The 25986-nt window shown below is 39.6% G+C and overlaps 1 protein-coding gene and 1 long non-coding RNA gene across 16 annotated transcripts in view; one reads left to right on the plus strand and one right to left on the minus strand.

Moving 5' to 3' along the window:
- The window catches only part of AKAP6 (A-kinase anchoring protein 6), a 572476-nt gene that overhangs the window by 346230 nt on the left and 200260 nt on the right, over nt 1–25986 (minus strand). For all 15 annotated transcript variants that reach the window (XM_082384022.1, XM_082384023.1, XM_082384021.1 and 12 more), the window contains one exon: nt 16764–17121. In XM_082384022.1, coding sequence (XP_082240148.1) covers nt 16764–17087 — 324 coding nt within the window. In that variant the 5' untranslated portion in view covers nt 17088–17121. The remainder of the gene's footprint in view (nt 1–16763; nt 17122–25986) is intronic.
- Nucleotides 1–25986, plus strand: part of LOC309625139 — a 479966-nt gene that overhangs the window by 32858 nt on the left and 421122 nt on the right. The gene's annotated exons all lie outside the window — the stretch shown is intronic.

Genomic DNA, 25986 nt, shown 5'->3' on the forward strand with positions numbered 1-25986 from the left:
TTTGAAGACATTATAGTTGAAAACTTCCCTAATATGGGAAAGGAAATAGTTAATCAAGCCCAGGAAGCACAGAGAGTCCCATACAGGATAAATCCAAGGAGAAACACACCAAGACACATATTAATCAAACTATCAAAAATTAAATACAAAGAAAAAATATTAAAAGCAGTAAGGGAAAAACAACAAATAACATACAAGGGAATCCCCATAAGGTTAACAGCTGATCTTTCAGCAGAAACTCTGCAAACCAGAAGGGAGTGGCAGGACATATTTAAAGTGATGAAATGGAAGAACCTACAACCAAGATTACTCCACCCAGCAAGGATCTCATTCAGATTTGATGGAGAAATTAAAACCTTTACAGACAAGCAAAAGCTAAGAGAATTCAGCACCACCAAACCAGCTTTACAACAAATGCTAAAGGAACTTCTCTAGGCAGGAAACACAAGAGAAGGAAAAGACCTACAATAACAAACCCAAAACAATTAAGGAAATGGTAATGGGAACACACATATCGATAACTACCTTAAATGTAAATGGATTAAATGCTCCAAACAAAGACATAGACTGGCTGAACGGATACAAAAACAAGACCCATATATGTGCTGTCTACAAGAGACCCACTTCAGACCTAGGGACACATGCAGACTGAAAGTGAGGGGATGGAAAAAGATATTCCATGTAACAGGAAATAAAAAGAAAGCTGGAGTAGCAATCAGCTACTCATATCAGACAAAATAGACTTTAAAATAAAGGCTATTACAAGAGACAAAGAAGGACACTACATAATGATCAAGGGATCAATCCAAGAAGAAGATATAACAATTGTAAATATTTATGCTCCCAACATACGAATACCTCAATACATAAGGCACATGCTAACAGACATAAACGGGGAAATCAACAGTAACACAAGAATAGTAGGGGACTTTAACACCCCACTTTCACCAATGGACAGATCAACCAAAATGAAAATAAATAAGGAAACACAAGCTTTAAATGATACATTAAACAAGATGGACTTAGATTGATATTTATAGGACATTCCATCCAAAAACAACAGAACACACTTTCTTCTCAAGTGCTCATGGAACATTCTCCAGGATAGATCATATCTTGGGCCACAAATCAAGCCTTGGTAAATTTAAGAAAATTGAAATCGTATCAAGTATCTTTTCAACCACAACACTATGAGACTAGATATCAATTACAGGAAAAACACTGTAAAAAATACAAACACACGGAGGCTAAACAATACGCTACTTAATAACCAAGAAATCACTGAAGACATCAAAGAGGAATTCGAAAAATACCTAGAAACAAATGACAGTGAAAACACAACGGCCCAAAACCTATGGGATGCAGCAAAAGAAGTTCTAAGAGGGAAGTTTATAACAATACTGTCCTACTCAGGAAACAAGAAAAATCTCAAATAAACAACTTACCGTTACACCAAAAGCAATTACAGAAAGAAGAAAAAAAAAAAACCAAAGTTAGCAGAAGGAAAGAAATCATAAAGATCAGATCAGAAATAAATGAAAAAGAAATGAAGGAAATGATACGAAAGATCAATAAAACTAAAAGCTGGTTCTTTGAGAAGATAAACAAAATTGATAAACCATTAGCCAGACTCCTCAAGAAAAAAAGGGAGAAGACTCAGATCAAGAGAATTAGAAATGAAAAAGGAGAAGTAACAACTGACACTGCAGAAATACAAAGGATCATGAGAGATTACTACAAGCAACTCTATGCCAATAAAATGGACAGCCTGGAAGAAATGGACAAATTCTTAGAAAAGCACAACCTTCCAAGACTGAAGCAGGAAGAAATAGAAAATATAAACAGACCAATCACAAGCACTGAACTTGAAACTGTGATTAAAACTCTTCCAACAAACTGAAGCCCAGGACCAGATGGCTTCACAAGCGAATTCTATCAAACATTTAGAGAAGAGCTAACACTTATCCTTCTCAAACACTTCCAAAATATAGCAGAGGGAGGAACACTCCCTAACTCATTCTACAGGGCCACCACCACCCTGATACAAAAAGCAGACAAAGATGTCACTAAAAAAGAAAACTACAGGCCAATATCACTGATGAACATAGATGCAAAAATCCTCAACTAAATACTAGCAAACAGAATCCATCAGCATATTAAAAGGATCATACACCATGATCAAGTGGGATTTATCTCAGGAATGCAAGGATTCTTCAATATATGCAAATCAATCAAAGTGATACATCATATTAACAAATTGAAGGATAAAACCAATATGATCATCTCAATAGATGCAGAAAAAGCTTTTGACAAAATTCAACACCCACAAATGATAAAAACTCTCCAGAAAGCAGGCATAGAGGGAACTTACCTCAACATAATAAAGGCCATATATGACAAACCTACAGCCAACATCGTTCTCAATGGTGAAAAACTGGAACCATTTCCACTAAGATCAGGAACAAGAAAAGCTTGCCCACTCTCACCACTATTATTCAACATAGTTTTGGAAGTTTTAGCCACAGCAATCAGAGAAGAAAAAGAAATAAAAGGAATCCAAATCAGAAAAGAAGAAGTAAAACTGTCACTGTTTACAGATAACTTGATACTATACATAGAGAATCCTAAAGATGCTACCAGAAAACTACTAGAGCTAATCAATGAATTTAGTAAAGTAGCAGGATACAAAATTAACGCACCGAAATCTCTTGCATTCCTATACACTAATGATGAAAAATTTGAAAGAGAAATTAAGGAAACACTGCCATTTACCTTTGTGGAATAAATCCACCTAAGGAGACAAAAGACCTGTATGCAGAAAACTATAAGACACTGATGAAAGAAATTAAAGATGATACTAACAGATGGAGAGATATACCATGTTCTTGGATTGGAAGAATGAACATTGTGAAAATGACTATACTACCCAAAGCAATCTACAGATTCAATGCAATCACTATGAAACTGCCAATGGCATTTTTCATAGAACTAGAACAAAAAATTTCACAATTTGTATAGAAACACAAAAGACCCCAAATAGCCAAAGCAATCTTGAGAAAGAAAGACGGAGCTGGAAGAATCAGGCTCCCTGACTTGAGACGATACTACAAAGCCATGTTAATCAAGACAGTATGGTACTGGCACAAAACCAGAAATATAAATCAATGGAACAGGATAGAAAGCCCAGAGATAAACCCATGCACATATGGTCATCTTATCTTTGATAAAGGAGGCAAGAATATACAATGGAGAAAAGACAGCGTCTTCAATAAGTGGTGCTGGGAAAACTGGACAGCTACATGTAAAAGAATGAAATTAGAACACTCCCTAACACCATGCACAAAAATAAACTCAAAATGGATTAAAGACGTAAATGTAAGGCCAGACAGAATAAAACTCTCAGAGGAAAACATACGTAGAACACTCTTTGACACAAATCACAGCAAGATCCTTTTTGACCCACCTCCTAGAGAAAGGGAAATAAAAACAAAAATAAACAAATGGAACCTAATGAAACTTAAAAGCTTTTGCACAGCAAAGGAAACCATAAACAAGACCAAAAGACAACCCTCAGAATGGGAGAAAATATTTGCAAATGAATCAACGGACAAAGGATTAATCTCCAAAGTATACAAGCAGCTAATGCAGCTCAATATCAAAAAAACATACAACCCAATCCAAAAATGGGCAGAAGACCTAAATAGACATTTTTCCAAAGAAGATATACAGATTGCCATCAAACACATGAAAGAATGCTCAACATCACTAATCATTAGAAAAATGCAAATCAAAATTACAATGAGGTATCACCTCACACCAGTCAGAACGGCCATCATCAAAATATCTACAAACAATAATTGCTGGAGAGGGTGTGGAGAAAAGGGAACCCTCTTGCACTGTTGGTGGGAATGTAAATTGATACAGCCACTATGGAGAACAGTATGGAGGTTCCTTAAGAAACTAAAAATAGAATTACCATATGACCCAGCAATCCCACTACTGGGCATATACCCTGAGAAAACCATAATTCAAAAAGAGTCACGTACCACAATGTTCATTGCAGCACTATTTACAATAGCCAGGACACGGAAGCAACCTAAGTGTCCATCAACAGATGAATGGATAAAGAAGATGTGGCACATATATACAATGGAATATTACTCAGCCATAAAAAGAAATGAAATTGAATTATTTGTAGTGAGGTGGATGGACCTAGAGTCTGTCATACAGAGTGAAGCAAGTGAGAAAGAGAAAAACAAATACCATATGCTAACACATATATATGGAATCTAAAAAAAAAAAAAAAGTTCTGAAGAACCTAGGGGCAGGACAGGAATAAAGACGCAGACGTAGAGAATGGACTTGAGGACAGAGGGAGGGGGAAAGGTAAGCTGGGACGAAGTGAAAGAGTGGCATGGACATATATACACTACCAAATGTAAAATAGATAGCTAATGGGAAGCAGCCGCATAGCACAGGGAGATCAGCTCGGTGCTTTGTGACCACCTAGAGGGGTGGGATAGGGAGGGTGAGAGGGAGGGGGATATATGTATACGTATAGCTGATTCACTTTGTTATACAGCAGAAACTAACACAACAATGTAAAGCAATTATACTCTAATAAAGATGTTAAAAAAAAAGATATATTGAATTTTAGGGTAACCACGTTAAACAGTTATGAAATATTTATTCTTATTTATGATCTTGTGGCAGACATGGAAATATGCATGCCCTCAGATTTCCAGCATAAGTGTGAACTAACTTTCCCTGAGGAAGATCTGCTAATTATTCACAAGTCTAAGTTTATCGGGTTGTAATCGATCAACAAACTAATCAAAGGAAATGTATTTTATGCTGATTGTTTTCTTCTGTCCTGATTTCAAAGTCTCACAGATGTATCACCAGAGATACATAGTTATGGAATAGAATAAAACAGGATTCGTCATAACAGCTAAAGTAGTACTAACTCAAATTGGATGCTGTGTCTACCACCATGCTACAGTAGGCATCATATGAAACTACGGGGAGAATCCCCAGAAGGCCTGACCAAATTCGAGATAGTTTCACCAGGCAGGTAACATTTTAGCTGTGATCTGGGGGATGTATAGCAATTTTCCCAGAAACAGAAGTTTGGGGTAAAGAATGAGGTGATATACCAGGGATAGAGAAACCATGTTTCCAGGCATGAATTTCTGAAAGGGCCTGGCTTTTTAGAGGTGCAGGAAAGGAGATATCTGAAGGAACAACAGGCCAGCTGGGTCCAGATTGTGAAGGAGCCTGCAGGCCATGCCCAGGCATTTGGACTTTATCTGGGAGGGCAGCTGGAAGCTAAGGGAGGTAAACACTGAAGTTAAAATATTTTTTAAAACAACATTTCACTCCTGTTATTCCTAGGATGGGGACACAGACATACACATAAAAGAGGTAGTCTCCTATGTGGTGTTATTTGGAGGACTCTCTCCCCATCTTGTCACTAATACCTGACTCCCACAATTACAGAGGTGGATTCCTTCGGCCAATGTGATAATCTTAATTCCCTTTGCAGCAGCAAAAGTTTGAGTTGCAGTCATTCTTAACACTATTGTTTGAATTACTTTATAGGGTCTTCTGATAGAAATTAGTTTTCTGGGAAGAGGGAAAACTACAATGCACACTGAAGACTTTCTTCATAATTTCATTCAGGCCAGTTCCCTCCTCGTGAACCAGTTCTCCAGTGGATGTTATACCCATTCCCTCCTCCTCGGGAGAAGAGTAGATCACTTTCCATTTTCATTTCACATATTCCTTGTCCATTAAATGATGATTTTGGCAAATTTACCTCATTCAAAAAATGAATAAAATTGGTGGTTCAAGTATCACAGAACAATAGAAGGAGTTTACACTAAAAGCCCACTAATAACAGCCATCTTGCTAAAATGAACTTAGGAGAAATTTCTCTTCTGTTCCTTTTCATCCTATTCACATTTATACAAAGAAATACAGCCCTCAGCCCTAAAACCAAGTGACAATAGCCATATTAGTTCCATTTGAGGCTGAGGAGGGCAAATGAAGTCACAGAGAACCAGTCGCCTCTGAATCCCCAGAGGCCTCTCTGTGTTTGCCTCAACAGCCTGGTCTGATGGGCTTTTTCTTGCTTCCCTTTTCCATCAGCCAAGCCCAGCCACTCTATGTCATTTACTGAACATCCTCATAACTGTCTCACATCTCCCCCCTTCTCAGATTACCATGCACATACCACAAATTCATGCTAAGACCCAGGCTTTTACCATGTTATTCCTTTGTTTGTAGATGTCTTTATAACTACAGGATCCAGCCCAGGCTCCTCTGAGGCATTTAAAGTATTTGTGGTCCTTCAAAATGTGTCCCCTTTAAGCTCAGTGATATACATCATTCTTCATTCCTTGACTCCAGGGTAAAAGGCCCTTTCGTCTTTCATATTCAAAGCAGCCTTTGCTCAGGCTATTTCCCAGGCCTAAACAAGGCAGCCACAGAAAGCTGTGTGGGTAAACTGCACAGCCTCAGAAGGTGCCATTCATGTATAACCTGCACAACTAGAGGTGGGCAGCCCTGAGCCTGGAGCTCTCTGTAGAATAATTTCTAGTTCAGAAGGTTGTTGTGAGAATTAAGTAAGAGAGAAACATTTACTTTTTCTGGATTCGGCTTGTCTTTTGTATGTAAGAATTTTAAAAGAGTAACATAAGATAGAACATCTAAAACATATAGGCTGGTGTCTGGCATGGACTTACTCCCTTCCCACAATCTTTACTTATTTATAAGGTCACTTGGGAAACTGAAAAAGTTCAAGAGAGTCATGTAGCAGCCTTTGCTCCTAAATAAGTGACTTTAAATCCCTTGCTGTCACTTTGGAAGGAAAGGAAAAACGCATGGAACAAGCAAAATGTATCCAAAACCCCTCTGTTCAAAAATGTCTCCTTTCAGGGGCTGGCAGCTCTAGCTGTGCACTGGAATCACCTGCGGAGTTAAAAGTACTGATGCCGGGCTTCCCTGGTGGCGCAGTGGTTGAGAGTCTGCCTGCCAATGCAGGGGACATGGGTTCGAGCCCTGGTCCGGGAAGATCCCACATGCCGTGAGCAACTAGGCCCGTGAGCCACAATTACTGAGCCTGCGCGTCTGGAGCCTGTGCTCCGCAACAAGAGAGGCCGCGATAGTGAGAGGCCAGCGCACCGCGAAGAAGAGTGGCCCCTGCTTACCGCAACTGGAGAAAGCCCTCGCAGAGAAACGAAGACCCAACACAGCCATAAATAAATAAATAATTAAAATTTTAAAAAAAAAAAGTACTGATGCCTAAGTCCAAACCCAGATTCTGATGCAGCTGGTCTACAACATGGCCTGGGAAATGGGCTTTTTAAAGCTTCCCAGGAGATTCTACTGTGTAGCCAAGGATGAGAACCACTATCTCTACACATGCCATACCTGGAAATCAATTGATTTGTTAACATTTTTCACTAAAGATATTCATCTCTTGCTCCACCCTCTTCCATGTTAGGATACTAGTAATTCACACCTTACAATTTCACTTTAATTAGATCACGTTTCCCTCTTTTGAGATGTAAAATTTTGAAGTGAAGAGAGTGGGCAAAGTAGCAGAATAACGGAGGGAAACGAAACATCTCTCTAGTTCACATACTATGAACAGCCCTACTCAAAGGGACTTTAGGGTTTCATTTACATCCACACTTCCAAAACCTCACATTCCTATTTGTGATGAATTAAAATACACATAGGTTGGATCTTCTTCTTAATTAAAAAAAAAAAAAATAAGCTCCCACCCTCACATCCATTCATCTTAACCATCTAGTACAAGAAAAGCAGAACTATTATCTTATACTTTATAGCCAATAAAATTTCTCACACCTGTAGAAGGATGTGAGGACATTGGAACATATCAGGCATTCAGTGAATGCTACTGAACTAAAAACTCTGTAGGCAAGGGAAGAGTTAACTCATATCCTACCTCTGGGGGTTGTCCCTAGAAATATCTAACTCCCTGAGATCATAAAAACTGATGGCTACTGTTGCTCAGTGATAGTTCATGCTGACATTATTTTAAAACCATTTTTTAAGCAATGAATCCCAATAACACTTCTCTAATCAAAATGCTGTTTTCTTCAGACTTTTCTCATTGAACTCATTTTCAAATTCTTTAATAATATTTATTACTTTTCTCTAAACCCTGTTTTCATGGTTTCCTTCAAATTGTGATATCTATGATAATCCTCATTTTCCATGCTATTATTGCTATTTAAAAACTACACAGCTGGACAATCTAGTAGACTTGTTGGGCCACCTCGAAAATTAATGCTCCCATCCTGAGCTCTAAATACATTAGCACATGTGGCTAAGGTTCATGCATACCCAAAGATCTTCCATAATACGTGTCATAAACTACCAAAGTTATTTTTTCCATGCCACCCTTCCCAAGTCTTAACCAAGAGTATTCACACGTAAATATTTTTAAACATGTGCCTGATCTGAGATTTTTAGATCATCTCCCAAAATCATAATGAAAATATATTAATCATTCAACAATCAAAAAGTATTTATTTAGCACTTGGAGTGTGTGGGGGGGGAGGGGGAGGGGTGGAGAGATTATTACTCAATAATTAAGATCGATTTTTTTCACATAATTGTGTCTCTTACATATCTAAAATTAGCCTTCCAAACATTAAACATTCTTTTTATTTCATCCATTTTTATTGGTCCATGATACCAAGTACTCTTACACAACCTAGGCATTAATAATAGGAAAACCTTTTCCACTGTTAATCACCATACTGACCCATACTCCCAGGACACTTAACAACTAGTATTCAGATTCCCTGAGAAGATACACCCTGAGGAATACACATCAGCCAAAAAAGAGATTCCAGCCACAAATCTGGGCTTTGGGAAAATAAAAAAATTTAACATCCTCATACCCACCAACAGAGAAATCAGTTTCATTTTCCAGTTTTCTGGGATTTGGAATATACTGTGGGGGGTTGTCATGTGCTCCCATATAAATACAAAAAAATCACGTTGCAAAAACTGGACCAAGTTACACTTACTTGCATAGTACGTTCCAAAATTAAAATACATATCAAAGATATTGAGGAGAGTTGAGAGCGGTCTAAAGCAGTAACTATCAAAATGTTCTGGCTTGACTCAGAAGAGAAAGGCATAAATTTTACATCATGATGAATTATATATATGTATATATATAACTAAAACCAAGTTTCACAAAATAGTATTTATCCTTACTTCATGTAATTCTATTTCACTGTTTTAGCTCTTTAGTTCATTAAATTGCTTTCACAACCACTAACAACTAACCACTGAAAGCTACTTCTTAAAAAACAGCCATCTAAAGAGCCAAGAGGAAAATATTTACTCTTTCCCAGAAACAAAGATATTTGGTCTTTGATCTTAAACTGGTACTTATTTAACCTAAGATACGTTACAAATTGAAAACTACTCAAAGATGTTATAAATTGAACGTTTCAGGCTTTAACACACAGTTTATTAACATTTAGATCAGATCCTCCAAGCCCCAAACTGTTGATGTCAGAAGTTTAGTTCCACTCAGAGTTCCCATTATCAAGAATTTCTGAAACTCCTAGGGTGAGTTTTGGATGTACCCAAGGATCAACCCCGGCTCTTGCTCACTGTCACAGCCAGCCAGACCCTGGACTCTACAGTTGCCACTTTGGTACCTCCTCTGCCACTGCAGGCAGAGCTTGTTATGCTCCAGCAGTGGGAGACAGAGAACATTCTTTCCCTCCTACACCTATGGAACAAGGGGAGGGGAGAAGTCCAGGTGGAGAGTCAGCTGAGACAGGTTCCCCGAGTTACACCCACAGCCCTTTCCCTTCACTGGGTACCCACACTGCCCAGGTGGCTGCTCAAGATGGGTTCCAGAACCGGGAACACACTTTACCGCACACCACTACTCCCCTCCCCTCTGCTCTGAGGCAGACTCCTTGCCCCAGGATGAAGGTGAACCCTCTTTCAAGAGCTCCATCATCCCAGGACTTCCATAGTCCTCAGTCCATCAGGCACACCTGATGTGACAACCCCAGCTGTGGAGAGGATTCAAGCCTTTTCCCCAGGAAGCCCTTCAGACCCCATGTGAGTCACTGGGTATCTGGATTTAACTTCAGATGTCAGGCACATCTCAGTCTGCGTACAGATCAGTCAGAACGTCTTGTAAACAGAGTCTCTCTGTTCAACGTTCTATCTTTGAGAATCAGGCGCAAATCGAAGATAAATTTCACCTGGAGAGTGGAATTTATCTCAAGTGGGTTATTTGAGGAGCTGATTCCAGCAAAGTCACTTCAAGACTTCTATTTGTCATCCGGCCACATCTTTTAGTCTAAGCCTTGCCTCTTTCCAGCTATCATGTGTCCAGGAATACAAATAATATTCTCTCTAAGAAGACTGTTAATCAGGAAGCATGGGTATCTAATTTGCCTATTTAGCGCCCAAATACATTCATCCAGACCAGAAGTTGCAGTTAAAGTCAAATGCTTTTAAGGTTCTTGGTCTGGTTTTCCTGCACAGCACAGCCTCTGAATCCAAAGGACAAGGGGGAGGAGGAGAAGGAAAGTTTCTAAAAATGGTTCAGCTGGCTTCTCACACTTATTCCTAATGAATATCTGGAAGCTAAGAAGCAAAATATGTGGATTACATTTCCTATTTAAAAAATAATGGAAAAAACTACACAGTGTAATATATCACATTGTTTCCATATTTTAATCTTAAAGTGAGATGTTTTTATTTATTCACTCTCTAGAACAATCACCAACCCCCATCCCAATTTTGGGAACTTTATAATAGTGGTTTGTAGGTCCATCCTGGGGGTTACAATAAAACTTCCCCTAAGAACTTGGAAATAAGGTTGGTAAGAATAGTCTCTGATAAATAAACTTTAAGATCAACATAATGACCAGAAGATAAGCAAAGTTACCTTTAAAGAAAAAGAGCAGTTCCAGGCCCTCTAGATCATTGACCAAAATCCTTGCCAAAGAAGGAGTCAAACAGAAAGTGGGGTGGGAGGAAGACCAGCACAGCTACCTAGGCAGAATAGACTCTCCCAGGCAGACTCCCCAGACAAGATGTCCAAGATTCTGAATCACTCGCAGACTCTCCCTGACGGGAGAGTAATGTTCCAAATGCACTTGGGCCTGATTCATCCGACACCATTGTCGTAATTCAATCCTCACCAAGAAGGCTTCCTCCTGTGAATTCCAGTGCAAGCCTGCCTATGGGGAGAGAAGGCACTGACCATACAGATTTGGACTCCTCTATCCAACCACAGATATGAACTGAGTTTCCACCAAATGTCCAGCCCTTGCCCTAGGCAACAGGGATACAGTGAAAAATCAGACATTTGAGGTTCTTGGAGCTAATACAAACAAATAAGGAAATTAAAGCTAGTGATAAGAACCATTACAGTAAAGGAAACTATAAACAAGACAAAAAGACAACCCTCAGAATGGGAGAAAATATTTGCAAACAAATCAACAGACAAAGGATTAATCTCCAAAATATATAAACAGCTCATGCAGCTGAATATTAAAAAAAGAAACAACCCAATCCAAAAATGGGCAGAAGACCTAAATAGACATTTCTCCAAAGAAGACATACAGACGGCCAAGAGGCACATGAAAAGATGCTCAACATCACTAATTATTAGAGAAATGCAAATCAAAACTACAATGAGGTATCACCTCACACCAGTTAGAATGGGCATCATCAGAAAATCTACAAACAACAAATGCTGGAGAGGGTGCGGAGAAAAGGGAACCCTCTTGCACTGTTGGTGGGATTGCAAATTGATACAGTCACTATGGAGAACAGTATGGAGGTTCCTTAAAGAACTAAAAATAGAATTACCATATGACCCAGCAATCCCACTACTGGGCATATACCCAGAGAAAACCATAATTCAAAAAGACACATGCACCCCAGTGTTCACTGAAGCACTATTTACAATAGCCAGGTCATGGAAGCAACCTAAATGCCCATCGACAGACGAATAGATAAAGCAGATGTGGTACATATATACAATGGAATATTACTCAGTCACAAAAAGGAACGAAATTGGGTCATTTGTAGAGACATGGACCTAGAGACTGTCATACAGAGTGAAGTAAGACAGAAAGAGAAAAACAAATATCGTATATTAACGCATGTATGTGGAATCCAGAAAAATGGTACAGATGAACCAGTTTGCAAGGCAGAAACAGAGACACAGATGTAGAGAACAAACATATGGACACCAAGGGGGGAAAGCGGGGGGTGGGAGGGGAATAACTGGGAGATTGGGATTGACATGTATACACTAATATGTATAAAATAGATAATTAATAAGAACCTGCTGTATAAAAAATAAATAAATAAAATTTTTTTTAAAAACCATCTATCAAGGCATAAAATATTTTCGTGACCTCCCCCAAATTCTTTTATGTTGCTTTTCCTTGCTCTCATCACACTGTTCTGGTTCTTTTTAACCTCAGATTAGTTTTCCCTGTTCTAGAATCTGATATAAATGGAATGCTACAGGATGTATGTACTCTTTTGCATACTTTTTGTTTTGAGTTTCACCCATGTTGTTGCAGATATCTGCAATTTGTGCTGTTTTTATTACTAAATAGCAATCCATTTGTACAAGTATAACACAACTTTCTTATTTATTTTCCTCTTGATGGACACCTGAGATTCAGACAGTTTTTTGCTATTATTTATAAAGCTGATATGAAAATTCTTAAACAAGTCTCTATGAACATACGCTTTCTTTTTCTTGGGTAAATACCTAGGAATGGAATTTCTGAGCTTATGGAATATATACGTCTAACTTTTGAGTGACTGACAGACCTTTTTCAAATATGGTAATAGCACTGAAGAATTTTTGCCATTAACTGAGCTGAATAATGGACTAGATGATTGCTGGGGGAGGAGATGGGTGTTTTAAGAATAGGGATTAGGAACAGCTTCTTTGAGAAAGTGGCATTAAATATAAAACCAGAGGGGGAGCCCACCCCGAGCATTTTCCAAAAGCATTTCTCAACTAATTTTTTTTTAAGTTATACATCAACAGGATGGTAGAGAAAACTGTGATGACAAGATTTAGAACAAGCAATGTGAAAGGGAGTCTGAGGCGTGTAGACAAATTAGGTAAGGGTAGCTCCTTTTTTTGTGCTTGCCTTTCACCGAGCAGAGCACAGGCCCCTCCTTGCTCCCAACCCCTGCTCAACCTTCTCCCAGGTTTGTGCCTCCAGATATTAGAACCTGGCTGCACCTCTGGCCGACTGCTTGACGAGGATCCAGAATCTGCGAGGCAAAGCTAGAGCTAGGCAGAGGAAACAGGAAAAGCTGTGAGGCAAGAACTAGACTAACATTTCTTTTGAACTTTCAATCTGCTTGGAGCTTTATAAACAACGGGAAAGTAACAGGAGACACAGCAAGAGAAGCAGGCAGGGGCAGAACCACTGGAAGAGGTTTGGGTTTTATTGTAAGCCAACAGGAAGCAAGGGAGTTACATGACTGGATTTACATTTTTAAAAGATCCCATTGGCTGCTGTGTAGAGAATAAACTGCAGGGTAGTAGAAGAGGCTCTAAAAGTAGCCCAGGCAAGCAGTGATGTGGCTTGACTAGGGTGGCAGCAGTAGTATAGGGGAGAAGTGAATGGATTTAGGGCATATTTTGGAGATGGATCCCCAGGACTTGTTAATAGACATATATGTGGGGCATGGAATCACACTTTGGCTTGGCAAAAAAGTGGTGCCTTTTACTGAAATTGGGAAGACGGGGTTGGGGAGGCATTCAGGGCTTTTCAATGGGCATATCAGTTTGAGATGCTCACTAGAGATACAAGATGTCTCTTAGGCAGTTGGGGCTCCTGGGAGAACACTGGGATGGATATATAAATTTAGAAATTATGTGCGCCTAGATGGTCCTTAAAGCCATGGCATTCCCATCCCTGCGATGGTTATTCTTCATAGTAAATTAATAAACTGAATAATTCACCAAGGCATGGAGCCAAGTGGGGATGCCCCACAGGAGATAGCTGGCCTTTCCCCGGCTGGGCCTACCCCCTCTGCTTTGCCATACACCTAACGTAAGAGCTGCTTCTATAAGGTTGTTTTGTTGTTGTTTTGATTCCACATATGAAATTCTGTGACCCAGTTTCCCTTTATTCTTGTGGATCAGTGTGGAAATCTGAAGAACTGACATGTATTTAAAATCTTTTTTTGGGGGGGCTTCCCTGGTGGCGCAGTGGTTGGGAATCTGCCTGCCAATGCAGGGGACACGGGTTCGAGCCCTGGTCTGGGAAGATCCCACATGCCACGGAGCAACTAGGCCCGTGAGCCGCAACTACTGAGCCTGCGTGTCTGGAGCCTGTGCTCCGCAATAAGAGAGGCCACGATAGTGAGAGGCCTGCGCACCGCGATGAAGAGTGGCCCCCGCTCGCCGCAACTAGACAAAGCCCTCGCGCAGAAACGAAGACCCAACACAGCCAAAAATAAATAAATAATAATTTTAAAAACTTCCTTATTAAAAAACAAACAAACAAACAAACTTTTTTTTAATGTATCAAAGTGCTTATTTGGTTAAATAAAAAAATATTACGCAAATAAAGGGGAAACTTAAATAAGCAGATTAGGAGACCAAAACTAAGCCCTTGTGTTAACAAGGCCATAGCTCACTGACCAGAGTTCGTTGACTTTGGGCTCAATGTGGAAGGGCTCTATTATTATAGAATATTCTAGAACATTCAGAGAATGTTGGTTAAGTCACTTGATGAAATAAGCATCAAAAAAAGGAATGATAGAAATCCTAGAATTAAATTAACATAAGACAATTTCACTTTATCCCTTTAACTGCTATTGATTAACTACTATGTGACTACTGTGTTGACTTCCTGTCCTCCTGGGGCTCCTTTCTCAACAGGGGAGACAGACCACACTGTGGGACAGAGCTGAACCGAGGCAGTGAGATGCCTTTTGAGTGAGGTGAGAAGGTGATAGGCAGTTCCAATGAGAAAAAGAAGCAAATTGCCCTGCAGGGGATTTCTCAACACTAAACATAATCCTGGTTGACTGTACAAAAACTTTTACATTCCTATTTGGAATTAAAATTTAAGTTTTCTCTTAAGTACTATTGATGTAATTAAATGAAGTTAGTTAACACATTGTTTTCAGGCGCCCTTAGCATTTTTAGTGCAATCTTCTAAAGATATTTCCATTCCCCCCATTCTCCTTTATCATTTACCACCTTTTCTGTGTAAATCTGAAAGATTTTAGAGAGCAACAGTCATCTTTCCTCGTAAACCCAATCCTATATTTCCTTTTTGGGAGCCACATAAGTAAGTGTAACATTAGAGGGAATGGAGGAGGGGGTGGGGTGCCGCGGAGCCCCCTGACTCCCATCTCACTGCAGCCTGGAGGGGCTGGGGAGCTGCTCCTCTGATTAAAGGGACTGTGTTGCAGGAACTGAGAGACACCACTCCCTGCTGCCAGGGTGGGGAAACCAGTCGGGCTGGCGTTCCATTAAAGCTGGCTCCTAGCCACCTCTGATACCTTTCGTGCTTGCTCCTTCCCAAGAACCCAAAGAAAGAAGACCACCCAGGCCTGCTCAACCTGGGAGAAGCCCAGCCACCTTGGCATTCTGGCCCTTTTGTTTTTTCTCTCTCTCCAACCCCTTCCTTCCCTTTCTTGGACACTCTCTCTCATGGGGCAGCTGGGCCCAGGATCTGCTGAACCAGCCTGGGAAGGCTAAGCCAGCTCTGCTCTAGCCTTTGGGGCACATAACACTCTCTTAATTGTCCTTTCCTCTCACGCTGATGGCTGCATCTTATAAGTCATTTAAGTATTAAGATGCAAGAATCTGTTTGGTCTTTGGTTTCAGATCATTTAAAATGAACCAGCTGAGGTAGAGGAATTCTCCTTAGGATCTCATCTAACTGACTAGAAATTAACATTGGGGTTTGGGGCCAATGTCCTAATTGGTTATAAATCTGCCCTGCTTTGCCCACCATTGACCTGAGCATGTATTTCCCTCGGGGACCCAGAAGAGAGGAGTGGCTATGGCAGGGCAAGATTCACGGTATTTTGGGGTCCCTAGGCCAAAATCTCTATTAATAGCACTCTTTACTAGCATCTCCGTCTCATTATTATCAACGGTCAGGCTTTTTAAGGGCTCTCTAAAAGTCACACACATTTTTTTAATGTCTAAACTTCAGATGAGTTGTTATAAAAGCACCTTTGTTCTGCATGATGCATTGTACCTTTTAGAATGTACTCATTCTAAAAGGAGAACACTGCCCTTCTCCATCATGCCAGAACCCACTGTTTGCCACAAAGGCAGCATCAACTTCAACAGAAGTTAGTAATCACATACATATACAATCACTGCTCAGTTTGATTTTTTACCTGTGAGAGTCTTTATTAAACCTTTTGTAATATTTTTATTCTTTACTACTGATTTCTATGACATTGCACAAAAATGCCACCTCCCATTTTTCCTCACTTCTCCGCATTATCCCCTGAGGTCAGTTTTATTCTAGATGTTTAGCCCACAAAGTAAAACCAGGAAAGAATTCCGCCCATGGTTACCTACAAAAATAATGGTTTCAAACCTGTTATTCTGTTTTTCTTCTTGGATGCTTTCTCCTTGAGAATCACAGAACTCAGGCTCTAGGCACCACAGCCACCTTCAGACTTCTGTCTGGAAGGAACCTGAGCCCAGAGACCTTCCTTACCTTTAGTTGAACTAGATGCACATCCACATGCTTGCTGTCCGAGTCCTGCTGGACTGAATAGGTTAGGTCTCGGACCCTCTCTGAGGTCATCCGGAGCCAGGTCTCAATTTCAGGTAAGTGGAGGACAATCTTCCAGTCGGCCCCTGTATGCAGTGGGGGTGGCTTTTCGTACTGCTGGTCAGAATCCATGTCTTTCATCGCCTCTTCTCCCTCACCCTGCTCCACAGTGGGTGTCAAGTTGATGGCCATGGGTGAAGCATCAGTAGCCATGGGATCCAGGTCCTGTGACCTCAGAGGGGAAAGTGTCACGCTCATGGTTAACATGGAGAAGTCTAAGCCTTACTTCTTTCCAAAACAGCTGAAAGGCAAGAGGAAAAAAGAAAGCAAAAGTCAGACAAGATTCCCAAATAAAGGAATGGTACTTCGCAGAAGAAACAAGATTTCTAAATTAAGCCAAGTTTCTAAATTAAGAAACCATAGCTCATGACAAAAACAGAAAGAGGTGTTTTGAGTTTCTACCAACTAGACCCAAGACCCAGCATTTATCCAGCGATTTCTAAGCTATTGGAAGCGTCCTACCTATACTGGTTCAATAGGAACACAAAACGGTGTGGTACTGCCTATCCCAACATCCATTCTCGCCTCATTCCTTAATAACAAATTCCTGATTTTCAGCTGTGCATATTACTGCCAAGAATTTAAAACTATATTCCCTATCTCCATCAGAGCTCACTGTGGGCATGTGGCTAAGTTCTGACCAATGAAGTGTACGGTTTCTTTTTAAGATAAAGTTGATTAGTTTGCTAATGATCTAGCTATGTAATTTATCTTTCTTCTGTAACCAGTCTGATATAAAATAACAACTTTTAGGATCTTGTACTTTGAACACTTTAAATAGACATTATTTTTAGTTTCAGGAGAAACTTCTTCTACTCAAGGCAATGGGTTTCTTTTCCTTTTCTAAGTCTTTTTCTAGTTCTATACATTCAAGTTAGTTTATAGCCCCATTCCTCCGAAGATGAAAGGCGGCTGATCAAAATATGAAATTAAATGTGATTGTCAGAAAGTAGCTATATTTCTTTATATTCTTAAGGTTAACTTAATAACAAAAACAAAATTATTTTACCCACAAACGTGGTAGGGAAAAGTCAAGAAAGCTCCCAGTTTGACTAGGAATACGTAACCTTCCATACAGGAATGAGCACAGGGAATAAAAAGACCTGTTGAATTGACAAAAGCCTTAAGAATAAGTTATTCTTATGATATATTATTTTCAGAAGGCTTCTAATGCTGTAGCATACTGCCTCTCCCCCAATTTCTTGAGCATTTTATTTTTAAATTAAATGATAAGGGGGTTTACAGATGAATTTTTGAAAACAAAAGTTATTTGCAAAGAGCAAAATATTATGTCATAAGGTAAGTTTATCACTTTGGTACCTGCCTTAGAGAATGGTTTTAGGCTTCAACAGCTTTCTACACTTGATTGCAAGAGGGAGAAGTCCACGCCCCACATTTTTAACCACCCTTGCATACAGTCTTTAATATAACAATAATACTAGACTTGACTATTTTTTAAAACCAATTAGAAGATATCAAAATTTCACTGGGAGGGATGAAACTTCAGGAAGAGTGAGCTACCACACTACTTCTTAATAAACCATACCCTAGTCTCAGTCTCTGACTCTGATTTCCAAAAGCACTTTAAAAATTTTAATCAATTCACTGCCTTCTGGGGTGGTGAATCACTATTTAGAATCACTGTCCCAGAGAAGGAATCTGATACACAAAGGTTAATGAAGGTTTTTAGTGCAAGGTCAAAGAACTAGTAATGAAGAAGTCACTGGTGTCACAGTGGTTCCCTCTTCTAAGAAACCAGACTCAACCAAACCAGAAAACTAAGTGCCAGGGAAGTGTAAAATGCACTGTTTCACCTTCACCCACACACTCACTCACCTCCAAGCCCCTACCTAAGAGCCCTGTACAACTGAAAAACAATGCTTGGTCATTGTGTTTTCTCTGAAACCCCTAAATCGAGGCAAGGCCTCCTCTGAGATACATATCTTACTGTAAACTAAAGAACATACCAAACAATTGGCTCAATGTAATTTATATCCCAACATACATTTCTATATATACTATCAGGCTGTGCACCAGGCAGGCACAGTGCAGTTTTGTGTGGTTTGGAGCAAGATGCTCCACATTTGTGGGTCTCAGTTTCCTCATCTGTAAAATGACAAAATTGGACTAAATGATCAATAAGATTCCATCTGACCATAAGAATCTGTAATTACCTAGGGTTATTTATCCAGAGATTTCTAAGCTCTAGGGTTATTTATCCAGAGATTTCTAAGCTATTAGAAGCATCCTACCTATACTGAGAGCTATGTAGATACTAAATGATGGACCTCCACTTCACCAAAGCAGGCAAACAGCATCAATATTTGTCCTACTTAATGGAAAGAAATAAATTATTACCATGCAAACACATTTTGTAAATCATTATTTACACATTATATGTTGCTAATTCTTTCCAGAGGAATAAATATGGGAGATTCTTCCCTCTGGGAGTTTGCACTTAAGACTGATAACACAGATGTGGTTATATTTGCAGAGGACAAATAGAATAAAATAAAAACATTAAACAAAAATGCAGCTGGTGTGCATCACACATGAGTAAAGGGCAAGGAAACCTTATACTCAAGCTGCCAAGGCAAAAGTTACCTGCATCTACAAAATTTCAACCTGCATGTGATGTTTCCATATTTAGCTGATCAGACTGTAAACGAGAGAATTTCCATAACCCAAAACAGTGAAGCAAAGCAACGCTTTATTCAAGTTTTATTTCAACTTCTGTCTATTTACTTTCCTTCACATGCAGCTTTGTCCCTGGGGAAGGAATACCACATGTGTCATAACAGCATAGCAAGCCCAGGAAGTGGCATAAAATTGATTAATTACCCATTTTCATGGAAACTGATTACTATAAACATTTAATTTTCAATTCCAGTAGTTCACATTTAGATGTACCACCCATGGATAACCAACCTGTATTTCTGATTTTCACAAAAGCACATCTCATTTCCAAGATAAATTTACACTTTAAAGGAAAACTGCCTCATATTGTAGAGATCTACAATAACAATCTTTGTGTGTATTTTTCCTGCCCTTATCATGACTATTCAAGCTTGCTTTCCCATCAAATTAATTACTCCATTTGAATGCAAACAAATAGTAGGAAATTCAACACAACTCTATACATTCTTCTAAATTCTAAGTTTTGTATTTTTTTTTTACAAGGATCCATGCAATAAGATTCCTTTCTAGTCACAGAGAAATTAAAAAAAAAAAAAAAAGCCAGTAGACAACAACTTCTGACGATGCAAATGAAGCACTGATTCAAGTACACACAGACACCCATGCAGTTACATCTCTGGCTGCAAAGCTGCATGAGAGGAGTGATCAACCAGCTTTTTGGAACCCAATGACCTCCTGTTCCCCACCCACCCCCCTGCCCCCATCAAATGCTTATCTGTGGCCACGTTTCCAGCATTAGAGATAATACCACCTTTAACCCAGCTGCTGTTAAAAATAACATAGATCAAATCCTTTCCTTTCCACAAACCCAAAGAAGATTCAACATTTAAAGTGCAAAAGCCAAAAGCAGTAAAGATTTTAAAGGTTTTTAAAAAAAAATTTGTGGTAAGACTTTTCTCACCACACTCTGTTTATCCTCCTACACAAACAGAAGAAACATACCATGGCTTGCTTACTAACCAAGGACTGTGCAGCTACCTCCCTGACAGTCCACAAATTTTCAGTTGAAACTTGACGTTAGCAGAATACATTCAATTTGAATAAGACATTTAAATCAGGAGCATGTTCTTCGACCAAACTAGGAAGCAAAAAATGCAGCTACACACCCATCAAAACTGCCCACCTCTTTCTCCCTTCTCTTGTGATTGTCTCTCTTAAATAAAAGGACAGAAAAGCTGGAAATCAGCTGACTGTACTCACTGTAAATGCTTTTGTCCCTAAAGGTCCTTCAGGATTAAGTGCCTGGCTCTTCCTCCTCTCCCCCCTCGGGTGCTCTTCTTGTAGCCAAACAAGATAAAGGCCGGTATCGGGGCTGCTTCATGCCAGCAGGACACTGGTGAGTCTGTAGGGCACCAGCTTCAAATGCCATTAGTGGCCTAAATCTCTTGCAAAGAGAGGGCTACTACACTGTCCCTATTTGGAAGCTAATCTATAAGCTCCAGGCTTGTGAGGTTATAGGCTGGGCTTTTGCAGCGGTGATAAGTGAGTTGAGACAAAGGAGACAGTTGCCAAAACAAGGATCACTATGGCAAAGAGTATTTGGGTAGACAGAGCACAGTCAGGCACGGTTCTGAAGAACCAAGACTGTATACCCCAAAACTGAGCAAATCCTAAAGCAGGATAAGTTTTAAAATGTATAAATAAATTAATAGTAGTATAGTAACATAACCAGCTGACAAAGTCAATCTGAGATAAATGCATTCAAACCCTCTCTCTTTTCTTAGGAGGAAACTGTTCTTTCCAAACAAGAGCATCTTCATGTATATAGTTTGAGAGGTAGTCTTATCATCATGTAAATCACCCCCAAACCTAAATACTTACTCTCAATCTTTCTGTGCTCTGCTTACTGCCCCCAAAATGAGAGACTAAAGCATAATTCAGGCCAAATTAACGAATCTGCTTGCTACAAAGGACACATTACAAAACTGGGGTAGAGAAAATTAAGTTAGGCATCACTAAGTGTGCTTTTTTTCTCTTGCTTCTTTTTTTTCTTTCATATTCTCATAATCATTCTTCACAGAACCTATTCACAGAGACTGAATTTTGAAAGGGAAAAAAAAGTTCCACTGGAATGTTTTGAATTTTGTCTCTGGCTAGCTCTCATACTTCGACTGCATTAAGGGAAAATAAATGAACTCAAGAGGTGCACCCTATATCCAATTCCAGGACTCTACAATCAGGCTCTACAAAAAAACCCACAAAAACAAGCTTAATAAATTGCTTAATTAAATGTCGCAGTCTACCCAGATGAATGAGGCTCTAATTCATCACCTAGTTTTAAATCTTGCTGCCTGTCTTATTCTCTGGCCTCTTGTGAGGTCAAGGGTTGGGAAACTTTAAATGGCTTTAAGCTTTTTAAGAGGAACGCCAAAGAATTCCTACAAAATATTAAGTTAAATTTGTACTTAGGGGAAAAAAGAGTGAGTGGCTTTTGTAAGATGCTCTAAGGAAGTTTCCATAATCACTGATTCCTCCTTCTCCTTGGCCCTCTTCTCCTCCCAGCCCCACGCCCTCCAGCACTCATCTGGAGTAACACTGATAAGTGAGATCACTGTGGTAACCGCAGATTAGGCTCACTTTCTAATCCTCCTGCCATAACAGAGCAGCCTGCAAGTGGATGTCAGTGAGAAGAAAAATCTCAAGCTTTAAGTGCACAGGCTTGGGGAGCAGGGAAGGGAGTGGACACAGCATGTAAATACAGGGGCCCAGACAGATTTCTACAATTTAAAAGACCTTGGTGTTATCACTGATGTTCCCCCCAACACTTTCCCCCTTTACTATATCCTTTTGTATGGCTGTCCCCTCAGGCAAATGGCTGATTACATCCGGTTAATCACACAGAGACCAAGCACCCTTTCCTGGGTCTCTCCTCAATCACTGCTAACTCCCTTGCCCAGAGCATAGGGTCTTCTGTCACCCATAACACACTTCATCAATCATCCTCCTTGCTCAAACCGTCCATCCTCCTACTACGTGCCCCCCACCCCCCCACATTATTCAGATCCTTCTCCTGTGGCGTGGATACCCAGACTGACTCAGTTAGTCATCACACCTCCCATGTCTTCCTTCCACCACTACAGTGGTCAGCTCCTGTCACTCAGAGATTCATTTGGCTGCATCACCCCACTTGGGTTGGCGGTAAGAAATATGAACACTCATCAGCTGCAAATGGTGCCCATGGTCATGAATGTGTGGATCTGGACTCAGTGACGCTAATGAGCGTTCACATTTCTTACCCTCCCCCCAGGTTGCTAATAATCACCTCTGAGCATTAGGCAGCCACCTTTCTGTCATTCAAGAAAATGTCTTGGGAAGAACTGGATTTGTAAAACTAATACATAATTTATACAGTTGTTACTTTTGGCAATGCTATTGATACAAAGAAAATGAAACAAGATTCATTTCAAATCAGCTGACATTACCGATAATCAACTATATATAAGGCATTATGTATATATATGACTCGTCAGATTTACTTTCAAGGAAATTATAATTTAATGGGGACAATTTCCACCCCCCCACTCTCCCCTAACACACACACACACACACACACACACACACACACACACACTCATCTACTGATACCTATTACACAGGCAGGATGTGGGCAAACAGAGCCCTGTGAGGCCCCAGTGGAATGGCATTAATCCTGGATGGAGGAAAGATAAGGAAGAACCTTTACTGAAGAAGGAAACATTTGAGATGAGCTTGTAAAAATGGCTATGATTTAGATGGGCAGAAAGAGAAGGGAGATGGGGAGAGAATTCCAGGCTGGGAGAAATACATGGACAAAGATACCAAGAAGTTGGGAGAATCAGCAAATAATTCAGTGTTGAGAGGAATTGGGAGCTTGATGGGAACCGGAAACAGATAAGGCTATAAGGTAAGTTGCAGCCATGTTATAAGAGGGCTTTGAACACCATACTATGGAGGTTGGAATGAGTCTCACAGGGATCAGGAACTCTAAAAAGACTGCAAAAGAAGAGAAATAGAATTACAGTTGCTTGCTAGAATGAGACAGAAAAATCAATATACAAACTCTTATTTACCAAGAAAATGAAATGAGAAATCAGCATTATGAGAGAATCAACATCTTCTTTTCCAGGCAGACTTCATCAATATAAAATGTAAGGTTAAAAACTTCTTTATAGCCCATAAAAAAACAGAAAGAGAGACTGATTCAGATCTAGAAGTCTGACTTTTAGATCAGGGTGATTAAAGGAGTTCTGTGCTCTGTTCTACCTACTCCATTAAATATAAAAAGAGTTCTCCATTTTTAGCTCTCCATTAACCCTAGCATCATAGATTTGAAGTGGAAAAAATTTTAGGATCATTTTATGCAATGTTTTCATGTTTTTTCTTGTTCTAAAAAGTTTTAATTAATTAAAAAGTAATATATATTAATTCAAACATTGTAAAAATACATAACACTGAAGTTAAAAGATCCTCCTCTATCCCAATATTCTCATCCCCAGTCAATAAGTGATAAGAGGCTATTTATCTTTTGTGCCCTCAACATGTAAAGTAGAAAGGAAATCAGCCCTAAAAGAAAAGTTGTCTTTAAAGATCCTGAAGCCTAAATTAGTTGGTTATCTCTACTAATGAAGCAATATAGAAGTGTTTGCTAATGCAGTATTTACCGGGTATTAATAGGTATTCTACAAAAAGTTGCCACTGACAAATAAATTGAGAGAGTGCTAAGCAACTTCTGGGAAGAGACAGCCAACTGAATATATGTGTCTAATTTGGCTCCCTCCAGAAACCTCACTAACACTACTGCAGAGTGGTTTTAGTTTGAAATTTGTTTTTTTTTTTTTTTTTTAAGTATAAACACTCAAGAATGGGAGGAAAAATAGTAATATTTTTGGAAGCTGAAAATCAGATGAACAAGTGATAAATGCCTTAGCCAACCCAAGAAAACAAAATCCTAAACCAACGGCACAGAAAGCAAAGAACCAACCTGATTTTACTTCAGAAATCTTTATGTATTTTGAAATTGCTGGAACCAGATACCTCTGGAACTGGAGATGGAAAAGTATGTAGTGAAAAATTAACTTTACCCAAAAAAAAGTCTGGCCTTTGTTCCAACTCCTAAGAGATAACCTCTGAACTTTCAGAATTTCCTGAGTGATAGGATTATTTTTGTTGTTCATGGTGGGCCCCTCAGATGACACCTAATAGTCTATACTAACAAGGTGATGCATGATGGGAGCTAGCCAGACAGAAAGACCATTCATGTAATTAGAGGGTTGGGGCTTTGAGCAACCACATGGGCAAAGATTCAATCATTCGTGTCTAAGTAACAAAGCCCCAATAAGAACTATGGACACTGAAGCTCAAGCAAACTTCCAAAGTTGGCAATACCCCATAAGTATTGTCACACACTAAGGGCAAGAGGTAATGCATCCCTAAGGACATGGAAGCTTTGTGTTGGGAAATTTCTCAGTCCCAGATTCCACCCTATGTGTTTCTTCCTTTGGCTGGTTCTGATTTGTACCCTTTTGGTATAATAAAACTACAATTATAAGGACAGCACTCTCCTGAGCTCTGTGAGTTGATCTATCAAATTATCAAATCTGAAGGAATCTGTGAGAACCTCCAAATTTATCATTAGCTAGTCTCATGTGAGGACAGCCCTAGAGACCCCTGAACTTGCAGCTGGTGTCAGAAGTCTTGGGCAAACTAGACAGTCTTGGAGGACTGTACCCTTAATCTCAAGTTTGGCCTAACTCTGGGTAAAGGGGCAATGATACATTGAGAAGATTAATTCTGATTAAAAAATGTTTAGAAGCAGTTAGAATTCTAGGTCTTTCCTTACTCTGTGTTGCTGGGTAGGTACACCCACTCCAATTCTAGAGGTTTATTCTCCAGAAAGAATCAATCAAAGGGTCTCTGGACTTAGGCACTCTGGGCAGTTGAGTATAGAGGTACCTTGAAAATAGGTGAATTAAGTTAACATAGGCATTCTGAGTGCTGAGACCACCCCCAGTCCTCTTCCACAACTTGACTCTCCAAAGCCTTTATCCTCCAGTTAGTAGACTAGAGACCACCCCCACTAAGGAGATCTGATCAGTCCAAGAAGACATGATACTGAAAACTGGCACATCCAGATCACCCTACAATGCCATTCAGTCAATAGGCCTACCCACACACTCAGAGCATTCAATCAGCTTTCTAGTCTCCTACTCTTAAATATGATCAGGCAGTCAAGGATTAGCAGAGATTAAGGGAAAACTCTAATTTGGATAACAGGTCCAAAGGAAGCAAACAAAAAACCTCAACCTGGCGGAAACAGACTATGCAAGGAGAAGATGATTTTGGTGAAAAAGAAAAATTATCAGAGATAAGCTATTGTATCCATGAAACAAGAACAGAATTTTATTTTTTAAAAGAAATATTTATAGAACAA

The sequence above is a fragment of the Balaenoptera borealis genome, assembly GCF_965194805.1.
Source record: "Balaenoptera borealis genome assembly, chromosome: 3".
NCBI lineage: Eukaryota > Metazoa > Chordata > Mammalia > Artiodactyla > Balaenopteridae > Balaenoptera > Balaenoptera borealis.